At 40.1% G+C, this 23,055-nt stretch overlaps 1 protein-coding gene across 1 annotated transcript in view; it reads right to left on the bottom strand.

Annotated features, from left to right (window-relative positions):
* The window catches only part of MAP4K3 (mitogen-activated protein kinase kinase kinase kinase 3), an 84,559-nt gene that overhangs the window by 53,801 nt on the left and 7,703 nt on the right, over positions 1-23,055 (bottom strand). Inside the window, 10 exon segments of the mRNA XM_037390906.1 lie at positions 46-59; positions 61-135; positions 137-179; positions 3,286-3,358; positions 4,001-4,043; positions 6,197-6,244; positions 9,674-9,729; positions 11,873-11,937; positions 18,179-18,269; positions 21,480-21,537. Of these exon segments, the coding sequence (XP_037246803.1) occupies positions 46-59; positions 61-135; positions 137-179; positions 3,286-3,358; positions 4,001-4,043; positions 6,197-6,244; positions 9,674-9,729; positions 11,873-11,937; positions 18,179-18,269; positions 21,480-21,537 (566 nt within the window).

Raw genomic sequence — 23,055 nt, 5'->3', positions numbered from 1 at the left:
ACTTACAAAGCTGTATTATCCACCAAGCTTTAAACACTTACTAACCTCATTGGATGTAGTGTCAAACATTGGAGGCTGAAGTTCAGCAAGCTCTATAGCAGTTATTCCAACTGCCCACAGATCACAGAGCTGGTTTATAGCCACCTTTTCTTTCTACCGCAGCAACCTCTGGCGCCATCCTAAAGGGGTAAAAGACATTTTTAGATAAAATTCTCACCATAAATCAAACATTCTTCTGTATGAAGCATTTTAAGGCTCTTTCTCTAGAGCTCTCAATCTGTAAGCTTCCAGCATATTAGTTCTACATGTGGATATATATACATGTGCAAAAAGTTATGTAATGTATACATGGAGTTTTCCTCAGCCACATTCTAGTAACTAATACGCAGTTTCCAAAACACCTATTTAGCAGTAAGTGGATGAAACCAATCTGTCTCAGACTTTTCTGCAGGTACACAACAAACTCCAGGCTGGGGGGAGCATTGATCTGCTCGAGGGCAGGGGGCTCTGCGGGGGGGGCTGGGCAGGCTGGGCCCGTGGGCCGAGGCCACTTGTACGAGGTTCAGCCAGGAGAAGGGCTGGGTCCTGCCCTGGGGTCACAGCGGCCCCAGGCAGCGCTGCGGGCTGGGGGCAGGGGGCTGGGGAGCTGCCCAGGGGAAAGGGCCTGGGGGGGCTGGCTGACGGCCGGCCCTGTGCCCAGGTGGCCAGAAGGCCAACACATCCTGGCTGGTACCCGGAACAGCGTGGCCAGCAGGGCCGGGGCAGTGCCCGTCCCCTGCGCTCGGCGCTGGTGCGGCCGCCCCTCGAACCCTGGGCTCAGCTCTGGCCCCTCACATGCCATGGTGACGTGGAGGGGCTGGAGCGTGTCCAGAGCGCGGCAGGGGCTGGGGAAGGGGCTGGGGCACAGGGCTGGGGGGGGGCAAGCCGGGGGGGGGCTCAGTCCGGAGGAGACTTGGCAGGGGGTTGGGGGTGTTGATTTTACCACTGTCCGCAACTGCCTGACAAGCGGCTGCAGGCGTGGGCGGGGGGTTGGCCTCTTCTCCCAGGTAAGAGGGACAGGACAAGAGGAAACTGCCTCAAGTGGCGCTAGGGTAGGTCTAGGTGGGATATTAGGAAAAACTTAATCGCTGAAAGGGTGGTCAAGCATTGGAAGTGGCTGCCCAGGGCAGTGGTGGAGAGACCATCCCTGGAGGTGTTCAAGAAGCACTGGATGCAGTGCCTAGGGACAATGTTTAGTGGTGGACTTGGTAGTCCTGGGTTAATGGTTGGACTTGATGATCTCAAAGGTCTTTTCCAACCTATGAACCAAAGAGTCTAAGGTATTCAACTGCAGTAAAATCCAGGTAATATCCATATTCACATATTGCCCTAGAAAGTGATCAACTGACTGTGAAGAAAATTCTAATTAAAACAAAATTAACAAAACGTCAGCTTTCTTGTACCCAGAAAGCATGAGACCTGAAGACTCACTGTCACCTCTGCACAGAGCACTCCTTGTTTGTCAAGTCTGCCTCACTGTGATGTCAGAACACCTCATTTAAGTTACAGAAGTAGTTCCACACCCTCAGGTGGCAAAAACTAACAAACATAACTGACATATAAATAGGAATACCTAAAAAAAAATGATTCACTGGGCATTGTCACATATTTTGAACAGCCAAAGTGAATTATGGATTTGATTGTCCTATGTAGTCATAGCAGATGGAAAACATGTTAATATCTTTTAGGTTTGAACTTTATTAATCCAGATCACCTGAAAAATAGCAGTGGAATTGGAGATGTAACTCAACATAGGTAAAACAGATTAATGTCACTTAATGACAGACCCAGTAAAGCAGCAAGCAGCATCTCAAATGATGCACTATTTAAACACAGACATCCTTATCTGTAGATCTGAAAACATCATCAGGTTTGGTGGTAAAATTAAGTTTGCATAGTAAAGTACACTTACATAAATTTCTTTGAGAGTTCATAAAAAAGCCCAATCACTCTAAATCATAGGAGGAGGAAGTTACCAAGGTAGAAGGGGAACATGGGTTAACTTTAGAAAGGCATGGAGGAGGAGCGCAAGGACAAATAGGAGGATTACTAGAACTAAAGACACTGCACAGCAGTTTTGCCCTTCATTTCTCTCCCATCCAAGCACCATAGCCTTACCTGACCAGACAACTCAAATGACCAATAAAACCTCAACACTGCCTGTTTCCAACTAGATTTTCTTCTCCACAATCTCGCTCCCCTCTCAAATTTGAGCTTTGCAAGGAAAACCCAATGCTTTCCATCAGCATTTAACCTATGTAATGCTTTCAAAGTTATTGTTTAAGGTTATGGTATGTCATTTGAGAAGCCTGGCACAATTTGGAAGTTACACAGTGATACACGCCAGGACTAAAGTCACCCAGACAACTTAGGAAAGAGGCACAAACCAGTTACACAATCATGACTGATACATGTTTGTCTTATTCTGAAAGGGAAGTGAATCCATGCCTTGGATGACTTACACTGCAGAAGAATGCTAAAAATGCTGTGTTTGACTATTTCAAGACCGAATACATGAATGTAACGTTTTTTCATTATATACATTTTTATCTTGTATCTACTATGCTGTCAGACAACAGAATTTTTAATATCTTTCCAGGAAACATACAATGGAAGTGAAGAACGTGTGTCACTCACTTCAACGCAAAAAGGGAACAATCACTTCCAGTGCAAAGAGGAGAAAATAAAATGCTGAACTTTAGACTGTGCAAACTAGTTTACTGAGGGAAGAATGAAGATGCTATACAGACAGACTAGAAATCTATGTTTGAATTCAATCAGTTCAAGCAAATAAGGGGGGAGGGGGGAACAAACTGCTTAGAGGAAACATTCCACAAGTGGCAAAAGAATCTGCAGAGACAAACAAATGAAACTCAATGTTAACTGAAGAGATGCAGAATAGATACATTTAGGATGGAAGGGAAGAAACAAACCACCTAAACAGAAAATCAGGGAAGAACAAAAAAATTAATATCAATGTTAAAAACAAGCAAAATTATTGATAGTTTGACTAAATTGAGATACATTAGTCAACAGTGATAATACCAGCCTTTCAGGTTTTCAGAGCATTACAGTATTTTCTCTGATAATCTAAATCCTGAATTATCTGAGTAAGTAATACAATCATCAGAAAGTCTGACACAGCCTTTAGTGATTAAGTCTACCCAGAAAGTGACTCTAATTATAATTTTTCAACAGTATTATATACGTTACTATTATATTAACGGCCAAGTAAAACAGAATTACCAATATGGGGTGCCAATGAATGATTTCCTTTTGGCAATCGTAGCTGTTATCTGCGCAGATACTCCAAAATCAGCTATCAAAAATGAAAGCAAAACCAAAATGACAGTTAATAACTGACTTGATGCAATTATTTGTTAACAAACACAAGTTTGGTTTCCCTACTGTAAGAGTTTCTTAAATATACTGGAAATATTTAACAAAAATAAACAAAGGCAAATAATGGAAACTTGGTGTATCTCAGATCCATCAGTGAGCTCCTCTCAGTCACCTGCCAAATATGCATACTGCACACAAACATGCCCCTCATCAACTCAAGGAAGAGCAGGCTAGTACAGAAGTCTTAACAGTTACATGCAGTTTTAACATGATAAAATACATAATTCATTATTATTCAAGAGATACTTTCAGATAACCTTTCAAGGTACACTTCACACTTAAACACTCTGGATGGTACATTTTATTAAAATTCTATGAAAACCTGTGATTTGATTTTTACGTCCACCTTACACCATCAGTCTTACCTCAGTGTTCCAAAACTACTCCAATTATTCCTCATACACTAATTGGATGGTGCAGTTAGGTATTACCAGCAAGAGAAAGACTTTTGATATTCACTGATTCCTTACATGAATCATTACATTGTTAAACAAAATAATGAAGACTGCTTTTTAAAGGATATAAAATCTGTTAATAACACTAAATTGCATTAACTCACCTAATTTTACATGTCCGTTATCCGTTAAAAGAATGTTTGCTCCCTTAAAAAAAAAAGTAAGCACACTTGAATTAAAACATGCAGATTCCTCTGATATCTTATGTAAAAAAATGTACATGAAATCTTATGGCAAACTAGGGGCCAAAGGCAAACCAAGGATTCCATGTTCAAGAAATCGGTAGCCTTACCAAGGCAATGTTTGTGAAATTAGCAAGTTGCCATTCTGTTATATGAAGAAACTTGGACAGGCGGGGTTTCTTGTACATTTTTAGTTTAGTACTCTCTACCCTATAGTACTACAGAGTTTCCATTGTACACAAAACCCCTCTCAAAAAGCAGAATATGATGATTTCCTATGCTGGCAAATTCTTACTTTCTTTTCTATTTACACTGACTGAAAGGAAATAGGAGCTCTAAAGGTCAAAGTGGAAGTAATTTGATTTTTATTTTTTCACATGTAGGAGCTGGTTTTGTCTTGTTTGACAGCCATGATAACTACAGCCTTAAGAATCTGCCTTGATACTCAAGTGTTTAGCAAAACTATTTCTGTCCTTACACAACAGAGGTTCTGTTTAGTGCTAAGACTTGAGGAGTTCACTGTTGTGTAGTATGTACCGCTCACTTCAGTTCAATAATCAACTAAACCAAAGCACTAGTTGGTACCATAGAACTATGACATAAAAAGACTAAGAACAAACCTGATCTGAAGAGTGAAGCCAGGTACAGGCAGAGTTGAGCGAAAGCTGGAACTGACTAAACACAGTTCTAAGTCAGCACTGCCCATAAACTAGATGGAAAGGCAGCACAGATAGGCCTCCAAAAAACTGTTTTTACAGATTATGGCTTTTCACAGAGAATGAAAAGTCAAGCTTGCAGTAAAATGCAGCTTACTTTGGCAAACATCATACAAGTATAGTTAATGAGCCTTATAAACAGAGTTTGGTCAATAGTGTGACAGTCCAGTTAACATTCTCTTGACCTTGTTCACCTTCAAGACTAACAGGACAGCTACTCTAAATATGTAACTTGACTACAGAGGGAAGCAAACATAATTCAACAGTCAGAGGATCTGCAGATGAAGACAGTATTCTTCCATGCTCATTTTTTTTTTTTTAAATTTCCATGCTTTTTTTTTTTAAAAAAAAATTCTCAATGTAAGCACTGAAAGCATTTTTTACCTGCACGGTTCTGTTTAGAAACAAGTATCTGCAGTATCTGCACTGTATCCTTACAGAATGCAAAATGATCCTTGCAAAGTATAATGAAAAATGTTTAATTTTTGTGTCTAAAGTAAACTTTCATTCAGAAATTATTTTTATGATTGCTGAAAAGACAAAATATCCTTCTGCAGTCAATGAGAACTTGGAATCAGGCTGTATTAAGATATCTACAGCTGAAACTGCTGTGTACACTGCACCCCTTGTCTGAAAATAACCAAACCAACCAACCAAAACCAGCCCCCTATACAACACAAAGGAATATGAAAATTTACTGTCATATTTCCAGGAGGAAGCCTGCCAATTTTAAGCTGCAGTCTGGGCAAGGAAGAGCTTGGAAAGGGAAACAGTAGGGAGTAAAACTCCAGGGACAAAAAGTTAACAGGAAGCACCAGAAGGAAACTATAGAAGAGAGTGTAAGAGTCTGAACAAGCCACCTTTGATACAGCTTTGTTGAGATGAAGGTTTAAGTAAGGCAGTGTTAAGAGCCTGATCTGTGGTACTCTCTCTAATTTTAGCATGTGAAGAAGGAGACAGAAGTAGTTTCCAAGAACCATGCAGAACAGCAGCCACTGACCAAGAAAAGTAGCAAGTCGTCAAAGCAGCAGCTCTGCTCGCTAGCTAGTTCAAAGACAAGGGTATGTCAAGCTTCTTGGAAAAGACTAAACTTACTTGAGCACAGAGCACACCCTTACAGCCATCTGAACGTGCTGCTCTGGACATCAACTGATGCCTAAATTTTACAGCACTGGTCTAAATAAACAGTATGTTTGACTCCAATTAAAAGAACAAACTATTTCCATGCATGCATTTTTAAATAAGGATTTCTTCTTCCCTTGGGCAGAAAATTTTATTCTAATAGACAGAAAAACATATATATTCTTAAATATCCCCAAAATTGATACATAACATTACAAACCCATCAGAGGTGATATAACCTATTTTAAACACAACAAAATTCCCTTTGGTTTTTACTTACCTTTATGTCTCTGTGCATTTTTCCTTTACTGTGAAGATAATATAGTCCCTGCATAAAACATTTAGATAATAATTTAGTCCAGTGGTTTTTATTTTAGATACATTTCTTACTTAATTACAAGACATATTTAGGATCCAATTCTACTATCTAAACAACTCACTGACTGAAGAACATTTATGTTAGCGTATCTGAACTGCATTTGCAAATTCAATACATGTAGTAGCATAGTACCTAAAACACCAGCTAGATGGAAAGAATACCAGTCACCACACCTATTGTAAGAAAAGCATTACCCCACCAAGATTTCCTCTGGACATGGCAACTATCACCTTTTTAGACCAAGTTAATTACTTTTAAATTGCCTAACAGTCTTCTATTCAGCAGTCAGATCACTGGATACCTAATGCAGTTATTTCCTATGTCATTACACACTTCAGTTAAGTCTCGAAGAAGCACACTAGCAGGCAGCAATTCAAGTCTAACACAGGAGTTAACTTTTCATTCATGGATTTCTGCGGAAGCATTAGGCTGTCTCTCTGGATCTTGATGACAGTACCAAAGCATTTTAGGACTCAACATGTGTCAGAAACTCCAAATTGAAATCCTGGAAGAATTCTATCAAACCAAATCCATGCATGACAAATCAGAGGCACATCACTTTTGTCACTCAAGGCTTGTCTCTAAAATTTTCTTCCAGGGGTAAAACGTCACGTAAACAACATCCTCACTCTGCAGTCATGAACCTCCATAAAGACTACATTTTCATGGGAGATACCCATGTTAAAACAGACATTTTTTGCCAGCTCATGCAGCACATCATGAAGTTGATTGCAAAAATAAAGACTGTTTTCAATGATTAGCATTTTCATGGATGGTCCTAAACGTACCAGCAGGAAAAATGAGGGAACAATTACTTACATGACTTGATATTTCAGATTTTCATGTGAACAACATTGTACAGATAGACAACAATACCACTGAAGATACAGTTTTGGGGTATTTTTTGGTCAGTTAATGAAAATCTGAATGCAGTGTAGCTGAAGTGCTAATCAGTTATGAAATTCAACTCCTTAAACTAAGAAAAAAAACCCCACTCACAGATGTTTTAACCTGTTTCACTGGGGGAAGTGACTAACAACACCCAGTTGGTCCAATAGTTTTTCAGAGTCCTCACTACAGGCACACACGCAGACCCAAAAACTGAACTCTTACTTGCTTTTGGTACAGTGTAATTAATCAAAGAACCTACCTGACTGTTGCAACAACTGGCATTAGCTGGAAGAGTCCCGTGTCCACTCCTCCCATTTAAATCTCTGGATACTACTGACACACAAAACCCAACAACTCACTCATTCTTACCACTGCCCTAGAAGAATTTGAGGTTGCCATTTTCAAAACTGAATGCCCGGAGGCAGGTACTTTAAAGGCCATATTTAAAGGACCTCTATTTTCAGAATCAGTCTCACAGATTCCAACCAGAACTGATAGCAAGTGTTCTCTGAAAACAGACCGTTTTATGGGCTTCTAAATGTGGAGACTAAATGTTAACTTTAAGCATTCAAGTGAAACTCTGGGTTCATGGAAGCTGATGGCAAAATTGACATTGGCCAAATTACTTTTATGGAAGGACAGATAGCCTATATGCTCAGACTTTTTACTAGTAAAAGTGACTGCTGCATTGTAACCTACACCAAGGTATCAGAAACTGCATTATACACTATATAATACATGATACACTATATAATACTACATTATATTTGGTCAGAGTGGTGTAAGCATGCATTTACAGACAACTTTAAAATATACAAAAATGGGTCCATGGATAACACTTAAAAAACATACACAAAGTAGCAAGTTTCCTTCTTACAAGCAATTTATGCATATTAACCACAAAATCTTCCCACACAATAAACAATGATTTCATAAATTTTACTCTAGACTACCGAAACACTCCTCCATACTCTGAGAAGGTTACAAATTTGATGGATGGACTATTCGGTGGATAAGGAATTGGCTGGATGGTCATACCCAGAGAGTAGCAGTCAATGGCTCAATGTCCAGATGGCCATCAGTGACTAGTGGTGTCCCTCAGAGGTCTGTATTGGGACCAGTACTGTTAATATCTTCATCAATGACATAGACAGTTGGATTAAGCGTACCCTTAGCAAATCTGCAGATGACACCAAGCTAAGTGGTGCAGTTGACACGCCTGAGGGACAGGATGCCATTCAGAGGAACCTGGATCAGCTTGAGAACTGGGCCCCCTCCCCCAGAGGAGGGCCACAAAAAACAATCAGAGGGCTGGAGCACCTTTCCTATGAAGACAGGCTGAAGAGAGTTGGGGTTGTTCAGCCTAAGAGTAGAAGGCTCCAGGGAGACCTTATAGCGGCCTTCCAGTCCTTAAAGGGGGCTTATAAGAAAGACAGGGACAGACGGAGCCTGTAGCAATAAGAAAAGGGGTAACGGTTTTAAGTTAATAGGGTAGATTCGGACTAAATACAAGGAAGACATTTTTTACAATTAGGGCCGTGAAACACTGGCACAGGTTGCCCAGAGAGGCTGTAGATGCCCCATCTGTGGAAACATTCAAGGTCAGGCTGAACAGGGCTCTGAGCAACCTGGTCTAGTTGTAGACGTCCCTGCTCACCATAGGGAGGCTGAACCTGTAAAGGTCCCTTCTAACCCAAACCATTTTATGGTTCTATAGGAACAAGACAGTTTAAAGGTTAAAAAAACAGATGTCATGTAAGACTTCACTGTAAGGAAGAAAAAGCCACATCCTATAAGTCAGAAGTCTGCAATCTCTGGCAATAGCCTAGAGACATGGTAAATGGCATTCAAGGGAGCTGGCTCAGGGACAAAGCTATCTTGAGTGTCTGAGAGAGACAGCAGCTCTCAACCAATGGTATTCAAGAGATACACATTCACTAGAGGCCAAGAACTGCTCTCTCACATGGAAGCAAGACATCCACCGAAAAAGCCATTTCTGATTTAAGTTTTACTGGTGAACTGAATTTAGGGAAGAAAATGAAAGCTAGCATACCCATGAGGAGAGGCTGGTGACCTTAACTTGAACATCTCAAGTACATAGGCTTTTTTTTTTTTCTCTCTCCTTACTGGCACATATCAACTATCAGATATGCAAAACTGAGTTTTTAAGTTTTCCTTCAAACTTGCAATAACTAATTTGTACCACAAGTATGGATTAATACATATGCTGCTTCCCCTCTTCTAAAAAAGAAAGAATTAACAGCAGAAAGATGACAACAGTTTTCTTCCAATTATCCAGGATAATTTGAGGTTATACAATTATATCAGTTCTAGGCTATAATACAGGACCTCCTCAAAAGTCTGAGAAAAATGCTAAGCCAGCCAAACACTGTACATCCATGGCATCACACTTATTTGTAACTTTTAGTTTTAGCTTTTAATACTTTCACATTAAAAGTCAACCACAAAAACCTGAGAACACACTACCTGCAGTGTTTCTCTGCTAACATAGGCAATCTGCTGTTCTGAAAGTGGTCCAGTCACTGAAATGGAAGGGGAAAAAAAAAAAAAACAGCTCTCAAAATCAGTAAGATACTGCCCATTCCAAACCCATACATACCTCCATTCACTCCATGCAACTCCAAAACACCTCACACTCCATACAATGACTGCCATTCACACTGACACACTGATAAGATCTTACACTATTAGCCTCAAAGTAAATGTGCTTAGACTTTCCCCCAGATTGAGCATCCCAAAGACCACCAAACATTTTTTAAACTCAAAAATGTCTAGCCCCATTGGAATGGAAACTAACTCCCTCCATATATAAATCACAAAGTAATTAAGAGGAAAAAGAAACAGAAGCGGTGATTTTAAGGAAAACACTTTTCCCTGCACAAACCCATTGTGTCCTTCTATGCAGGGCTGGACTTCCAACCCAGTGACTCAGAGCTGCAGCAAACTCCGCTCAGTCCCTTTTGAGCTCTAGGAAGTTCCTTTTACCCTTTGCAATCTGCTTCCTCCTCACTTTCCCGCTGCCAGGTGACCTGCTCTCCCCTGCAGCTGTGTGAAGTGCTCTCTGCAGCTTCTCAACCCTTTTCTGCATGAGCTACCAGCACTGCTGCTCCTGGGCCTGCCACACAATGCACCTTCTCAAACTATCTCTCTGAGCAGGCCCAGCAGCTTCCCTAAGGAAGGAGTCTTCCTCTCCCTTGCCCACTTCACTCAAGTCTCTCAAAGGAAAACAAAATCTGAACAAATATGTAAACCAAACACAGAACAGCAGGCATGGAATGGCCTGCAACTTGTCCCCAGTCACTGAACTTTGATCCTGAAACTGAAGTGTTTTAAGACCAGAAAATGCAGTCATCACTGCAAGCTTCTCAGGTTTGGCAGAGAAAACATAAAAAAAGTTGGATGGAGTTTCCTCAAAGGAAACTGAAGGAGTAGGGAGTTAAAAACAAAACAAGATTTAAGCACCTAACTTCTCAGCTTCTACAAAACCCACAACCATAATATAAATCAGTTATCATGCAACATATATCTATGTCTTCAAAAGAGGTCTAGATCCATCTTCCCCTTCCTGAAAGAAAAGCTCCAAACCAACATAAAGCTAAAGATATTAGCACCCAGAGCACGTATTTCTAGGCAGGTATGTTTATTTAAAAAAAAAATAAATTCTGATTAAATTACTAAAGATTACGGAGGCCTATAGTTCAATTGGAATAAAACTCCTTGAAATGTGATTAAGATCAGAAAAGAACTTTCCACTCTTAACTACTGGCAGAGAAGCCAAAAATCAGCTGCAACAGGAAACTGCTTCTGTATGACAACTGTTTAGGCATTTATGTGTCATGAGCTCATTTCCTACTCTACAGGTGCCACACATAAAGCCTATCAGACACAATGCTTTTTCTGACACTAGTTAAGATGTAAAGAATCAACAAGGCCATGTTCAAATGACTATGCCATAAGCATGGTGTGAACCTGTGAGTTGGTGCCTTATTTTAACTGCACCCAAGTTAAATGTGAAAAGGTATACAAGCCGTTTATGCACGGAAGACAGATGTGAAGATCCTAGCATGTAAAATCTTCACAATTTAGAATACAGACGGATTTCCTCTCTGAAAACAATCACCCGAGAACCACAGAGCCATTACTCGCTCGCAAGTCTTAATTCTAGGGCAATAAAATCCCTCAAAACTCATTTTGTCTCTTGAAAACAAGATCACTGTTTACAAAGGATAAGAGCATCCATGCTAATCAATCCACTTATCTAAGTATCTGTAGGCAGTGGATAGTACTAGTAGATAATACTAAAGCAAAGTTCAAAAGCTTAGAAACAAAATGGCTAGGAAGAGAGCCCATCATTATATTTTATTATTATTATTTTTACCATACAGTATCGTCCAATTGTAAAGCTTTTGAAAAAGTAGTGATGGGTATATGAGCTAGTGAAGGAAGGAAATAACTTCTGCTGCTCAAAAACCCCCACTACAGCTAATTTTGTTTAAAAAACCAAAGCCCAACCAATTACATAAATACATAACCTAAAACTGACCTTCAATGGAATATTATGGGTATTAAATTTAGGATTCCCCCTCTCTGATTCCAAAACACTGCAAACACCTCATTTTTGAAAATAAGCTTTACTTAGCTTTTAAAGAATTTGTTTTGACATACCATGATAAATATCCTGCAGAGAGCCACCTCCACAAAACTCCATGCAAATCCATAGCTTGTCTCGTCTAAAAAGTGAACAAAACCATTCATTAGCTGTCAGATTCAAAACAGCACCTATAAAAGAACGTCAGGGGAGTCAAACATTATAAAGCACAACATAACAAGCTCTGTATTATCAAAAGTACAAGTCAAATAATGAATATGATTTATTCTTTATATGATAGTTCACTGTCAAAATAGTAACTAATGAAATACAGAAAATATTCCAGGGTTTACTGGAGTAACAGAAACAGTATTACTGAAAGCGCACACTGTTAACTGTTCAAAGATCTACTATGAAAATGAACTATATTATTACTGAGAGTAGAGAGAAGACAGACATGGGTTCTTGTTTCTTCCTCATTTTCACTTCTCCACTTTTTTCAGAGCAGAGAAATTAACACCAAGGGAAAAAAAGGAGGGAAAAGAAATAAACCCAAAACAAAAAGCCCTAGGGATATCTCTCAAATCAAATTTATTTCACAGCAAATGGAGTGAAACTCTAGTGCTTTATTCAAAGCTAGGCAGAGTGGAGCCCATGCGGTGGGTAAGTAAGTACCTTCCTAGATGAAGTCTCTTCCCTCAAAACTATCCACATATTCTTTTGGTGGCAGGGGTCAGAGGGAAGTTCTTTAGATTCCTCTCACTAAGGGAACCACTTTGACTCATTTTATCTTCATAAAAGGTGCTTTCCAAGACTAGACAATGGGCTGAAGGATTCAAAGGTATCTTCTATTATGGACACTACATTCTATTTTTACTTAGTAATTTTCACTAGTAAGACATATGTACCAGACGTGGCTGCAGAAAGATGCAGAAAATGGCTGCATTTTGGAGAGCAGAATATCTGGGAGTCTCTTAGTCAAAACATGCAGGAAAGAAAAATCGCACACAACCACCTTAGGGCAGACTGGGACACAGGACAACCAAAGGAAAGGCTGATGATTGTTCTGCAGCTTGTCCACAACCCTTGGTCTTGGGCTTCATGCATTCGTAAGGCTCTTTTAGAATAGCTGAGACACCCTGTGGGCCATGTCAATATTCATGGAAGTGTTCTACCAGGCAGCGGGGTAAGTGCTGAGCTTACCCCAAGCTGCAAATTGCAAATATTTCTCATCATCAGGCAACAGCCAGAATAGCTGCTGTTCCAAGGAAGAACTGCCTTTCTTGGATGTCCTCCCCTTATATGTCCATAGTCCACATGGTCCTCAAAGCTAGGCCCCGGGTGCTTCCCCTAGTGGTGGGAAAGGTATTGTTCAGGCATTACAGAGGTTTTAAGCAAGGGAATCCCCTGGCTGTTAACTCCACACATTTCTAGGGGTCAATTAAAGCACTGCTTGAAATAATATGAAGGCTTTCCACTGAAATAACTGATCAAAGTCAGACAAAGAAGCAATGTGACTACCTGTGAAAGAACACAGAATTAGCAATGGCAGCAGGGGAACATAAGTGAAAAAGAAGCACTGAAGAGACAGACAGACGTTTGCAAGTCCCTTGTTTATCCCCCACAATGATGCAGGATTTTCAGACAGGGACACTTTTGGGGGTACTTGGCTTGTGAAAGCCCCTCTTTCCCGTGTGGCTGCATCACGTTTGATGCCAACAGCAGCAACACAGAAGCAGGAAAAAGCTAGGACAACCCCAGCAGCCCTGGGACAGCAACACAGCACCCACAAAGTAAGAGACATGAAGCAGAGTATTGCTGTAAATTCACACCTTCACTTACTGGGCATTAACTTCCCAGTGTGGAAAAGCCCTACAGAAAAGGAAAAAAACATAAGAGGATCAAAAGAGGAGACGGCATTTCTAATTTTCTATCTATACTGTACCTAAGTACTTTGAGACAGGTGAAGATCCACTTAATCAACAGTAACAGTGTATACAGTTGTCTGTTTCTGCAGAGCTATGGCAAATGCAAACAAAATAGACAGGATCAACAGCACCATTTAGCATCTGCAACTTAACACCCAAGGCAGAAAATCCCTATAGTAAACAAAAGGAAAGCATGGGGAACAATATGCTACTAAGCGCCAAGTACAGGATGATGGTATTTTTCTTATTGTTCTTAGCATTGAAAGATACTTGGAAAACAAAAGCTCAAGACAGCCATTCAATTGCCCAGGCAAAAGAGAAACACTACACCAATGAAACAAGAGGGGACCAAGCAAGAGCACAACAGAGTGCCAAAATATACACTATATTTGCCAAAATTAAATTGAGTCTACAAAGATATATTTTTATACCCCGAGACAAGAGAAACATTTTTAAAGAAAAAGCACCCCCAGCCTGAACACAGCATCATGAGAAGTACCATTTCAATCTTGAGATTTTAAAGAATGTTGAATGCAACAGTTATGTTTGTTCGCAGTCTTTTTTCACATTAAACAGCTTTTTATTAGTTATACTAAGCAATCTGTTCTCACCATGACTAGTTAAAAGCAGCAGCTGTTAAGACAACTGGATACATTAGTCAGTGCTTTGACAATGCAAATAATCTCACCTCCAGAAACAAACACAAATGCAACTGTCACATTCTGGTCAGTATGTTAGAATTATGTTAAAAAATGTTAGAAAACCAGCTCAGCATAGCTTCAACAGCACTGCAGAGCCCCAGCCCCCACTGCTGCCATTCCTCACTTAGTCATTTCTTCTGAATTTGTCTTCTGAAGAAATTTATACTATGATTGTCTGGCATGCCCCACAAACCTGAAAATGTGAGACATAAAAAAAAATGTCGACACAACTTCCAGTACTGCAGAGAGGTAAAGTCATCATACCCACTGGAAGATGTCTTTAGGTTGAGGACATCTTAACATACAAAAAGGTGCTCTCTTGCCAAACAAAGGCAGGCTTTGAGATTGTGAGGACTCTTAAGGAGGTGCAATACTAAGCCACACAGCCTTCCCACTATGCAACATCCATTTAAGAAGCTTAGTCACCATAACACAGAGCTTTGAAATACTGCCTTTAAGAAATCACAAAATCCCTCACCAACTTTACCACCTCACAATCCGTAAACTGCTGTCGAGCAGACTAGTAACTCCAAAAATTCTCAAAAGTTTTAACATGACTTTGAGATACATAGCAATATTAAGAACTGACAGTTCATGCACAAGAAAAAGGCTGCCAGTACTACGCAGAATGGAAGTAACACCCAATTCAGGTTAACCTTCAAATTAACCTTAAACAAGCGCAGACACTTTTGGTTTGGAATACTGAGTCCCTACATGTACACACACTCCACACATATGCACACTCAAACTTGCGCATAACGCAGCTCACAGTCCAGCCTGGTGTTAACAAAGCATTCAAGCTGCCAAGACAAGCACCCTTCAAGGTATGGAATGCCAGAACAGCATGGCTTGTTGATTTTGCCTTCAGACTTTGACCCCTTCCTGCACATGTATACATGATAATGCAAGCGGTACACAATCACACACTCCTGCCCAAGTTCAGTGTAGCATGCAGATGGTGTTCATCTAATGGGCAAGTCAACTGTCCCAGTTTCAGCTGGGAAAGAGTTAATTTTCTTCTTAGTAGCTGGTGCAGTGCTGTGTTTTGGAGAACAATGTTGATAACACACTGATGTTTTTAGTTGTTCCTAAGTAATGTTTATATTAAGTCAAGGACTTTTCAGTTTGTCAGGCCCTGCCAGTGAGAAGGCTGGAGGGGCACAAGAAACTGGGAGGGGACACAGCCAGGACAGCTGACCCAAACCAGCCTAAGAGGTATTCCATACCACGGGACATCTTGCTCAGTATGTAGCCCTGGGGGTGCCCAAGGCCTGCCGATTGCTCCTAAGGGGACTGGCTGGTCATCAGAAAGGAGGTGATGAACAACGCATTGGCCATCGATGGTTTTCCTTTCTCCCTTCACTCTGGGCTTCATTCCTCTCCCCTTCTCTCTCCTTTTCATTATAATTATTGTTATTGGTTTTATTTCAGTTTTTAAATTGTTTTTATCACAACTCTCAAGTTTTACATTCCTTCATGATTGGACTGCTCCCCATCCTGGGGGTGGAAGGTAAGCAAGCAGCTGCATGACACTTAGTAAGTAACTAAGTACTTAAGTAGTTACCTACAGCTGCATGGTTGGGGCTAAACTACAACATCAACAACCTGCTTTCCTCTCATACTTTCGAAGTGCATTTCCACTTAATCTTATTCTGAAAATACATTTCCTCTTGGAAACCTCCTCTGTGCTCCACGCTAAACTATGTCTGTGAAGTACTAATACGACCAGGTTTTCTACCACAGATCTTTGAAATTACTATAAAGCAAATACAATTCAAAACACAGGCTCTACTGACTTGAATCACATCTGTCACTCATCAAACAATCACTTTCACTCATCAGACAAAAGCTACCAAGATAGTCAGTACCAAGAAAGATGCAATGAACACCACCAGTGATAAAACATGGTTTTCAATGAGCAGACGCAGTGCTATTCAGGACACCAAATACAAGAGGCAAGGCGAAGAAACTCCTCAGGACAGCATTAGCCAGCTGATCCTCTGCATGAGACCTCTCCTCCTCCACTAGCACTTATTGCCAGGACTTTCTTCCCCAGCACTGCCTTGAAGTTCTGGCACAGTCAACTTGCCCAATTTCTGTTTGCTGTAAGTATGCAGATGTTCAGCATCAGGTCACCAAGAGCACCACAAAGCACTCCATGCTCACCATTTCAACATCCTGTCCCAGCTCACCCTAGAGCAAGGGAATGCTCAACAACAGCCAAGTAAGCCAGGGAACATGTGTTAGCTCCTCTGTAGCACTGCAAACATGCACCAAACCAGACACTACTGGCTAGAAAAGAACCAGCAACTGGGAATTCCTAAACTTTAGCTGATGCAGAATGAAAGTAAAAGAAATGCAGTATTGCTGGACAAATCTGAAAGGATTTTTAAAAGGAAAAGATGTACTCCAAATACAAGAGCCAAGTTCTGTAACATATTCCTCCTTCAAAAGATGGTGATTTTTTGTTGAAAGTACCAAGATTTTTCACGTGAAAATCCTGTATCTTCCCACCCTCAATCCAAAAGCACTTGGCCTATATTGCTGAAAAGCTTTTGGCTGCAGCTGATAGCTATCACAGAGAATTTCAGCTGGAATTGCTGAAGCCTAGTACACATCTGAGTAATTCAACTCTGCATCTTTCCATTATGAATAGCAGAAGGTGTAACACAGAGCTACCATGTCCCTACCTATACTGTCTCTGTGCAGACAGAAGCTATGTGAATACCCATAAAGGAACATCCCTCTGCTGTAAACAGCATCATGATTTCCCAGAACCTTTTAAAAGCTTTTTATTGCATGACACTATACGCCTAAAATTATTGCAACATTACGTTCACAAAATCCAGCATTAAAAAGTCTAGTCCTTTAATATCAAGCAATTGCTATATCTAGCATAAAACATTTGTAAGGATGTATTGAAAAGAAATGTAACAGCAAACGTTATTAGGAACTAGACATCAATTTTCTCAATACTAAGACTTCGTATGGAGTACGAGTTTACTGCACTTGTTACAAAAGTAAGCATAATACCATATTAAAGGAATCACACACAAAAAAAAAAGAACAATTTACATATAGTGAATTAGCTGTCCTAAACAACTCCGCAGCTCAAGAGAGAAATATCAATAATTTTTAGATTTCAAAACAAATCCAAACCACAAATCACCAGTCAGCTTTTTAAAGGCTGCATGGTTTACACTCTTAGGTAGTTAAGTATGAAATTCTCCTTAAAGCTTAACACTACTACTATTAAGCAAGGAAAAACACAATTTTTTCCCTCCTTATTTCCCCCATAACATTCAATTTTGAATTCAGTTTTACATCCCAACACCAGTTAAGTCAGAACATTTCTGAGAACTCTATCTGCATTATGCAACATTAACTTACCAAAATTTTGCAACTTTAAGAGAAGTTTTACTGAAACAGATTTAGAAGATACTATAAACACAGACTTTCTTCATACTTGTCATACTTCTGCTTAATTTTCCATTTATGTATTAAATTCAAAGCTTTCAAACAACAACTCATTTCCAAGGAAATATGACTACATGGTCACTGAAAGATTTTGTTTACAGCAGTACTATTTATAGACAGATACTGTAGTAAACAGAACAGATTTTAAGGTAAGTGAAAAAATAATATACAAGTGGATAATACTTATTTGGTAAATTATGTTTTGCCTAACTTACCTTATAGACCCGTCCTTTAAGGAGAAAGGCATTTTTAAATGAACAAAAGAAACAAACTGTACCTGAGATAGCTGCCAAAATAAGCAACAATGTTCGGATGTTTACAGTCTTTCATCATAATGATTTCCTGCTGCACAACAGCAAAATCTTCTCCTGAAAAGCAAAAGAATGAGTATTTTCATTGGTCTAGTTCATACTCGCATCTCAACTAGACTTTCAGTACATATTTATAAAATAAACATTGAGTAATTAAAACTAATCTGCCAGTTTCACAGACATAAAGCAACTATAAATCAGTATTTATTAGCAAAGGCTTAGCAATAAGTAACTATATTCTTAAGAGTAAGTTTAATTCTGGGCCAGGTGGACCTCGCATCTGCTATCTGATACCTCTTATGATACCGGCCACAGCTCCTTCTGAACTCTTTATTTTCCCCGAGATCCCACTGTGTCCATCTGCATATGCCCTGCCAATAGCCCAAGACCTTAAAAACACGACAAAACTTTGCTATTTTTGGTCACAAGTCCAACCCCCGTTAGATCATCTTCCCAAGCAGAAAACATTCAATAGTATGCTGTTGCTGCAACTTTTCTGAAAGCTCAGTAAAGCACATAAATTCATGGACTATACATAACATATGTCCAGATAAAACTCTGACACAGATGTGGCACTTAATGAGTATTATTATCATAAGTTGTTCCTGTCAGTTGTACCTGTCTTTCTATAAAAGATTCTTATCTGATGATAAGTGTACACACTGAGAAACTCATGCATGAAATGGAAAACGCAGACACATCTTTGTTTTGGGGGTGTTGTGCAGGGGGTTTGCTGTTTTTTTGTTGGCAAGTTAAAGAGGCAAGGCAAGAAAGACAGCAAGATGTAAGAAAATGCTAGTAACATTTGACAGCCTTTTTCATTTTTTTTTTTTTTTAAAGAACTACATGTCAAGTGCTCTTTTGCAGTTCAGTATCTTACACTAGGGCTCCTCTGAAATTAAAGGCAAATTATAGCTAGTTTGTTTTGTTGTTTCCAGAGAAGTTCTTCTGAAGTTTTAGTTACTAGATGCACACAGTTCACAAAAAACCTCATTCTTACTAACCTCAAGGACTTCATAGATGAAACAAGCCTGAAGGCCTAAAACAACCACTTAACTTCATGAATAACTGAAGAGAATCTTTAAGCAAGCTGAAAAAACAGGAACATTCAAAGTATGTCAAAATTCTCCTTTTAGCGTACACTTCAGCAGCGTAGTAGCACACTTCAGCATGACCCAAAAGAGCTTTTAAACCAGAAGCCAAGCTATTGTCTAAGAAGCTGGATACAGACACTAAGCTCATATTTATCAATTGCTGCAACCCAAAATCACTTCTGAAATATGGCTGTTAATAAATTTCAATTATAACAACAAATCCCAGCAGAACTGGACAGGCTATTACCTAAGAAAATATGTTTTAAGTTTCTCCCAATCACATCAACATACCGGTGACCTATCCATTTAGTTATTTTTAACCAGAAATCAAATATTCACATGTATTTTATTTAACTGATAACAACCTGCAAACTACAAGCTGAAAGCTAACATCACAACAGACTTGCCTACAATCTAAGGTATATTGCGGACTGGCTTGTTGTACCCTAGCTAGACTTCTAGACATGCAAACACTAAAGAGCAAACAAGAAATTATTTTCACATATGAAAGTGCATCTCTCTGAAAGGACACGATTCCTCCAGTGTTTTCATTGCATCCAGAATACTGAAGTAGCATAAGTTTTAGAGTAAGCGCCTAAACATTATTGACCCTTAGTCTTCACACTGTCACCAAATCTGCAAAACTTGCAAAGAAAGCCAGTGCCACGGTCCTGGGTTGCGGCTGCTGCCTGTCCAAAGCTGTGAGTCAAGCCTCTACCACAACTGGAAGCAACAACTGCAGAGATAAACCGAGCTCAGTGAGCAAACTGAGGGTAACTAAAGTGCGTTCTATGTGTATCCCTCAGCTATCCAAAGGCTGCCCAAAACACCCAATTTAACTGCAAGATGCCAGTTGTCATCCCCATCAGCACAGCATGACGGCAAGTTACCCCAGCTGCAGCACATCCCCAGGCTCCATCCACAGCTCAGACGATGCACGCAGCACGCTTCTCCAAGTCCCACTCGGCACAACCCATACAACACTCTTCAACCAAGCATACTTCATGCTTTTGAAAGTGGTAGTCTGCTAAGTAAAAAGTTGCATTATTTTAAAGGTTGACATGATCTGAGTCTGCCAAATCCTACAGTTCCTCCCCTACTACACAAGTCTCCTTCCCCCTTGTATCTTCGCAGTTCCATAGGGAGACAGAGCACAGCTGCCTGGCTTGGCTAGGCTGGTAACCCAGCCACGCACTGCCAAGTACTCCAGCAGTGGGAACTCACAGAAAAGGCCAAAGCAGCAGAACGAGGCGAGATAATCTGAGACCACAAGTTTGAGGATGGATAAAAGTGTGATCACTTTTGGAACTACACAGTAACATGCTGACCTGTCTTGAATGTTGTGGGGGTTTATTCTAATGTGTATGCATTATATAAACACAACATTTCTAATCACTTCCCAGTTTGTAAGAGAAAACTAGTAACTTCTTTCTCTTCTTGCCCACATAGACCTTAAGGATCAAACCAGGTAGCAGTAAAAGTATTGCACATGCACACACACATACCACCACTACCACCCCCCAACATTAAACCTTGAAACGGCACACCAACAGTTAGAAGTTCAACAAGAAGTCTGGACATCTTTCTTCCCAGATTACCGTACTCTTGTTCAGCAAGTCTAGCCTTACTAACAGAACAGCACTTGCAGGCTGATAATTGATCTCTAGGGCACATGTACTTTGTGAAATCACAACATAAGCACAGTTTAAGCTTAAATCTACCATACAGTGAAGTCCTAATGAGAGCCTCCAAGTGAATTTCAGGAAATACTCAACTCCCAGATACTAATGCTCAACTATTATTTCACCCTACCTTTTTATCTCTCCCTCCATGCTTTTTCCAGTTGAGTTCTCTTCTGCCTTGCTGTCTTCCTCATTTCTTTTGCTCCATATATATTTTTTGTATCTCATGGTTTGCAAACATGGTACTTCAGACAAAAACCCAAACTCTTGCTGAAATTTTACATTTTCCTTTAACTGTTCTCCAGTCACATTTTTTGCTTTCATATCTTGCTTTTCACACTTGTTATTTTTTAGAACAGTGTATTTTGTCCTACACTAAAAGGCAATAATCATCTCTTCTTTCAGTAAGTGGACTCAACCGACTTTGTACAATTGTATTTTAAGCATGAAAACACTTAAGTTTCTGTGGCCTATTTCAGTTAAACACTTACCTGGTTCTAGTTTTATTACTTTAATTGCTGCTAGCTCACCCGTGTTGACATTTCGAGCCTAGGAGGGGAAAAAAGAAATAATAAAAAAAATATTTAGAGAACATAGCACAGCAACCAGCTCTGCATTCTCAACTCTACATTCTATGACACCACAGCGTCAGAAAACAACTGAGGTACATAAGGGTCTTGAACAGTGAAACCACTTGTGGTTTGGGGTTTTTTTAAAGCAAAAACAACCTCAGGAGGAACCAATAAATTAAAACATCTTGTATATTTACATCTCATGCAAGGTTATTTTTTTCCCAAATATACCATGCATTTATTTTTTATTGGGTTTACAGCATATATTTTCATTAGATAAGCATCATTATCAAGTTCTGTTACACCTAAAACACTTATTTATGAAAATCCATGTCTGTGCTTATAACAGTGAACCAAACAGTAAGAATTCTGTAGCTAACATTCTCTTCTCCAGCACATGTTCGTAGGAAGCACTGTTCCAACAAAATTTCTCATCCTGGATTTATTTTCTAGCAACAAAGCAAGCCATCTCAAAAAAACCACACCCCTCCACTAGGCAGCTAATTTGTACTGAGATCTGAAGCTTTAACCTTCCGGGCCACACAACAGTCCTAAATTATGCAAGTCCTCCACCATGCTGTACTTCCATGTTAAAATCCATAAACAAACCGTCCACCGAGAGACGGACTGCAAAGCAGCTCTAACACACACGGATCTCACAGCAGACAAGCAAGGCCCAGGGAGCACCAAGGGCTGCACCCTGCAGTGCATGCGACTGCCTCCAAGACTCCCGCAACAATAATGCAATGCTTCCTGCTCATTTCACTGCATGCCCCTTGGTCCTTACTCTCCACCAGCAACAGCATCCTCCCTCCCTCTGCTGCGAAGGTGCCAAACACCCAGCCAGCAACAGAGGTGTTAGAAAGCTCTGTGGCCAACCTCAGCAGCTTAACTGCATTTTGTACAGGGCTCTGTCATGCTAAAGCCTATGTTCTACTGAGCAACCAGGAAGCTGGATTTCTAAAAAGCCATTAATTATGACTTATGATGCTGCTTAATAATAATTATTTCTCTTCTAGAAAACTGTTGTGTTTGGCTACTAACTGAAAGTCAAGGAGTCATTTGCTTTCAAGAAACTACCGTGTCCCTGCACCCAGCTATGGGGAGAGGGCAGCAAAGCAGCAGCTCCCGAAGGATGCTCAGCTACAGCCTCTCCTCTCCCCTGGGGAGTCTTGGTACCCAGAGCTGCACTGTGCTGGACCACCACTGCACTAAATGCTATGCCCACGCTGCCCCTGCACATGGCACAGAAGGCGAGACCAGTCCTGCTTTTGCTTTTTCCCCTCATCCGCTTTCAAATCAAAAAAGGCCAGAATTACAGAACTTAAAGATGCAGACAGGTGCCCACATTTTAATTAGCCTGCCTGCTAATGATCTCATTTAAGTCACTTTAGGAGCTCAAGGGCTCACACCTTTCATTGACTGGCTATGAGACTCACCAAATACTGTAAGGTGGAGGGGGAAAAAAACCGTAAGACTATAAAAAATAGCCAGT

The sequence above is a fragment of the Falco rusticolus genome, chromosome 6, assembly GCF_015220075.1.
Source record: "Falco rusticolus isolate bFalRus1 chromosome 6, bFalRus1.pri, whole genome shotgun sequence".
Classification (NCBI taxonomy): Eukaryota; Metazoa; Chordata; class Aves; order Falconiformes; family Falconidae; genus Falco; species Falco rusticolus.
The sequence above is the reverse complement of the archived record's forward strand: the minus strand, read 5'-3'. Positions and strand labels throughout refer to the sequence as shown.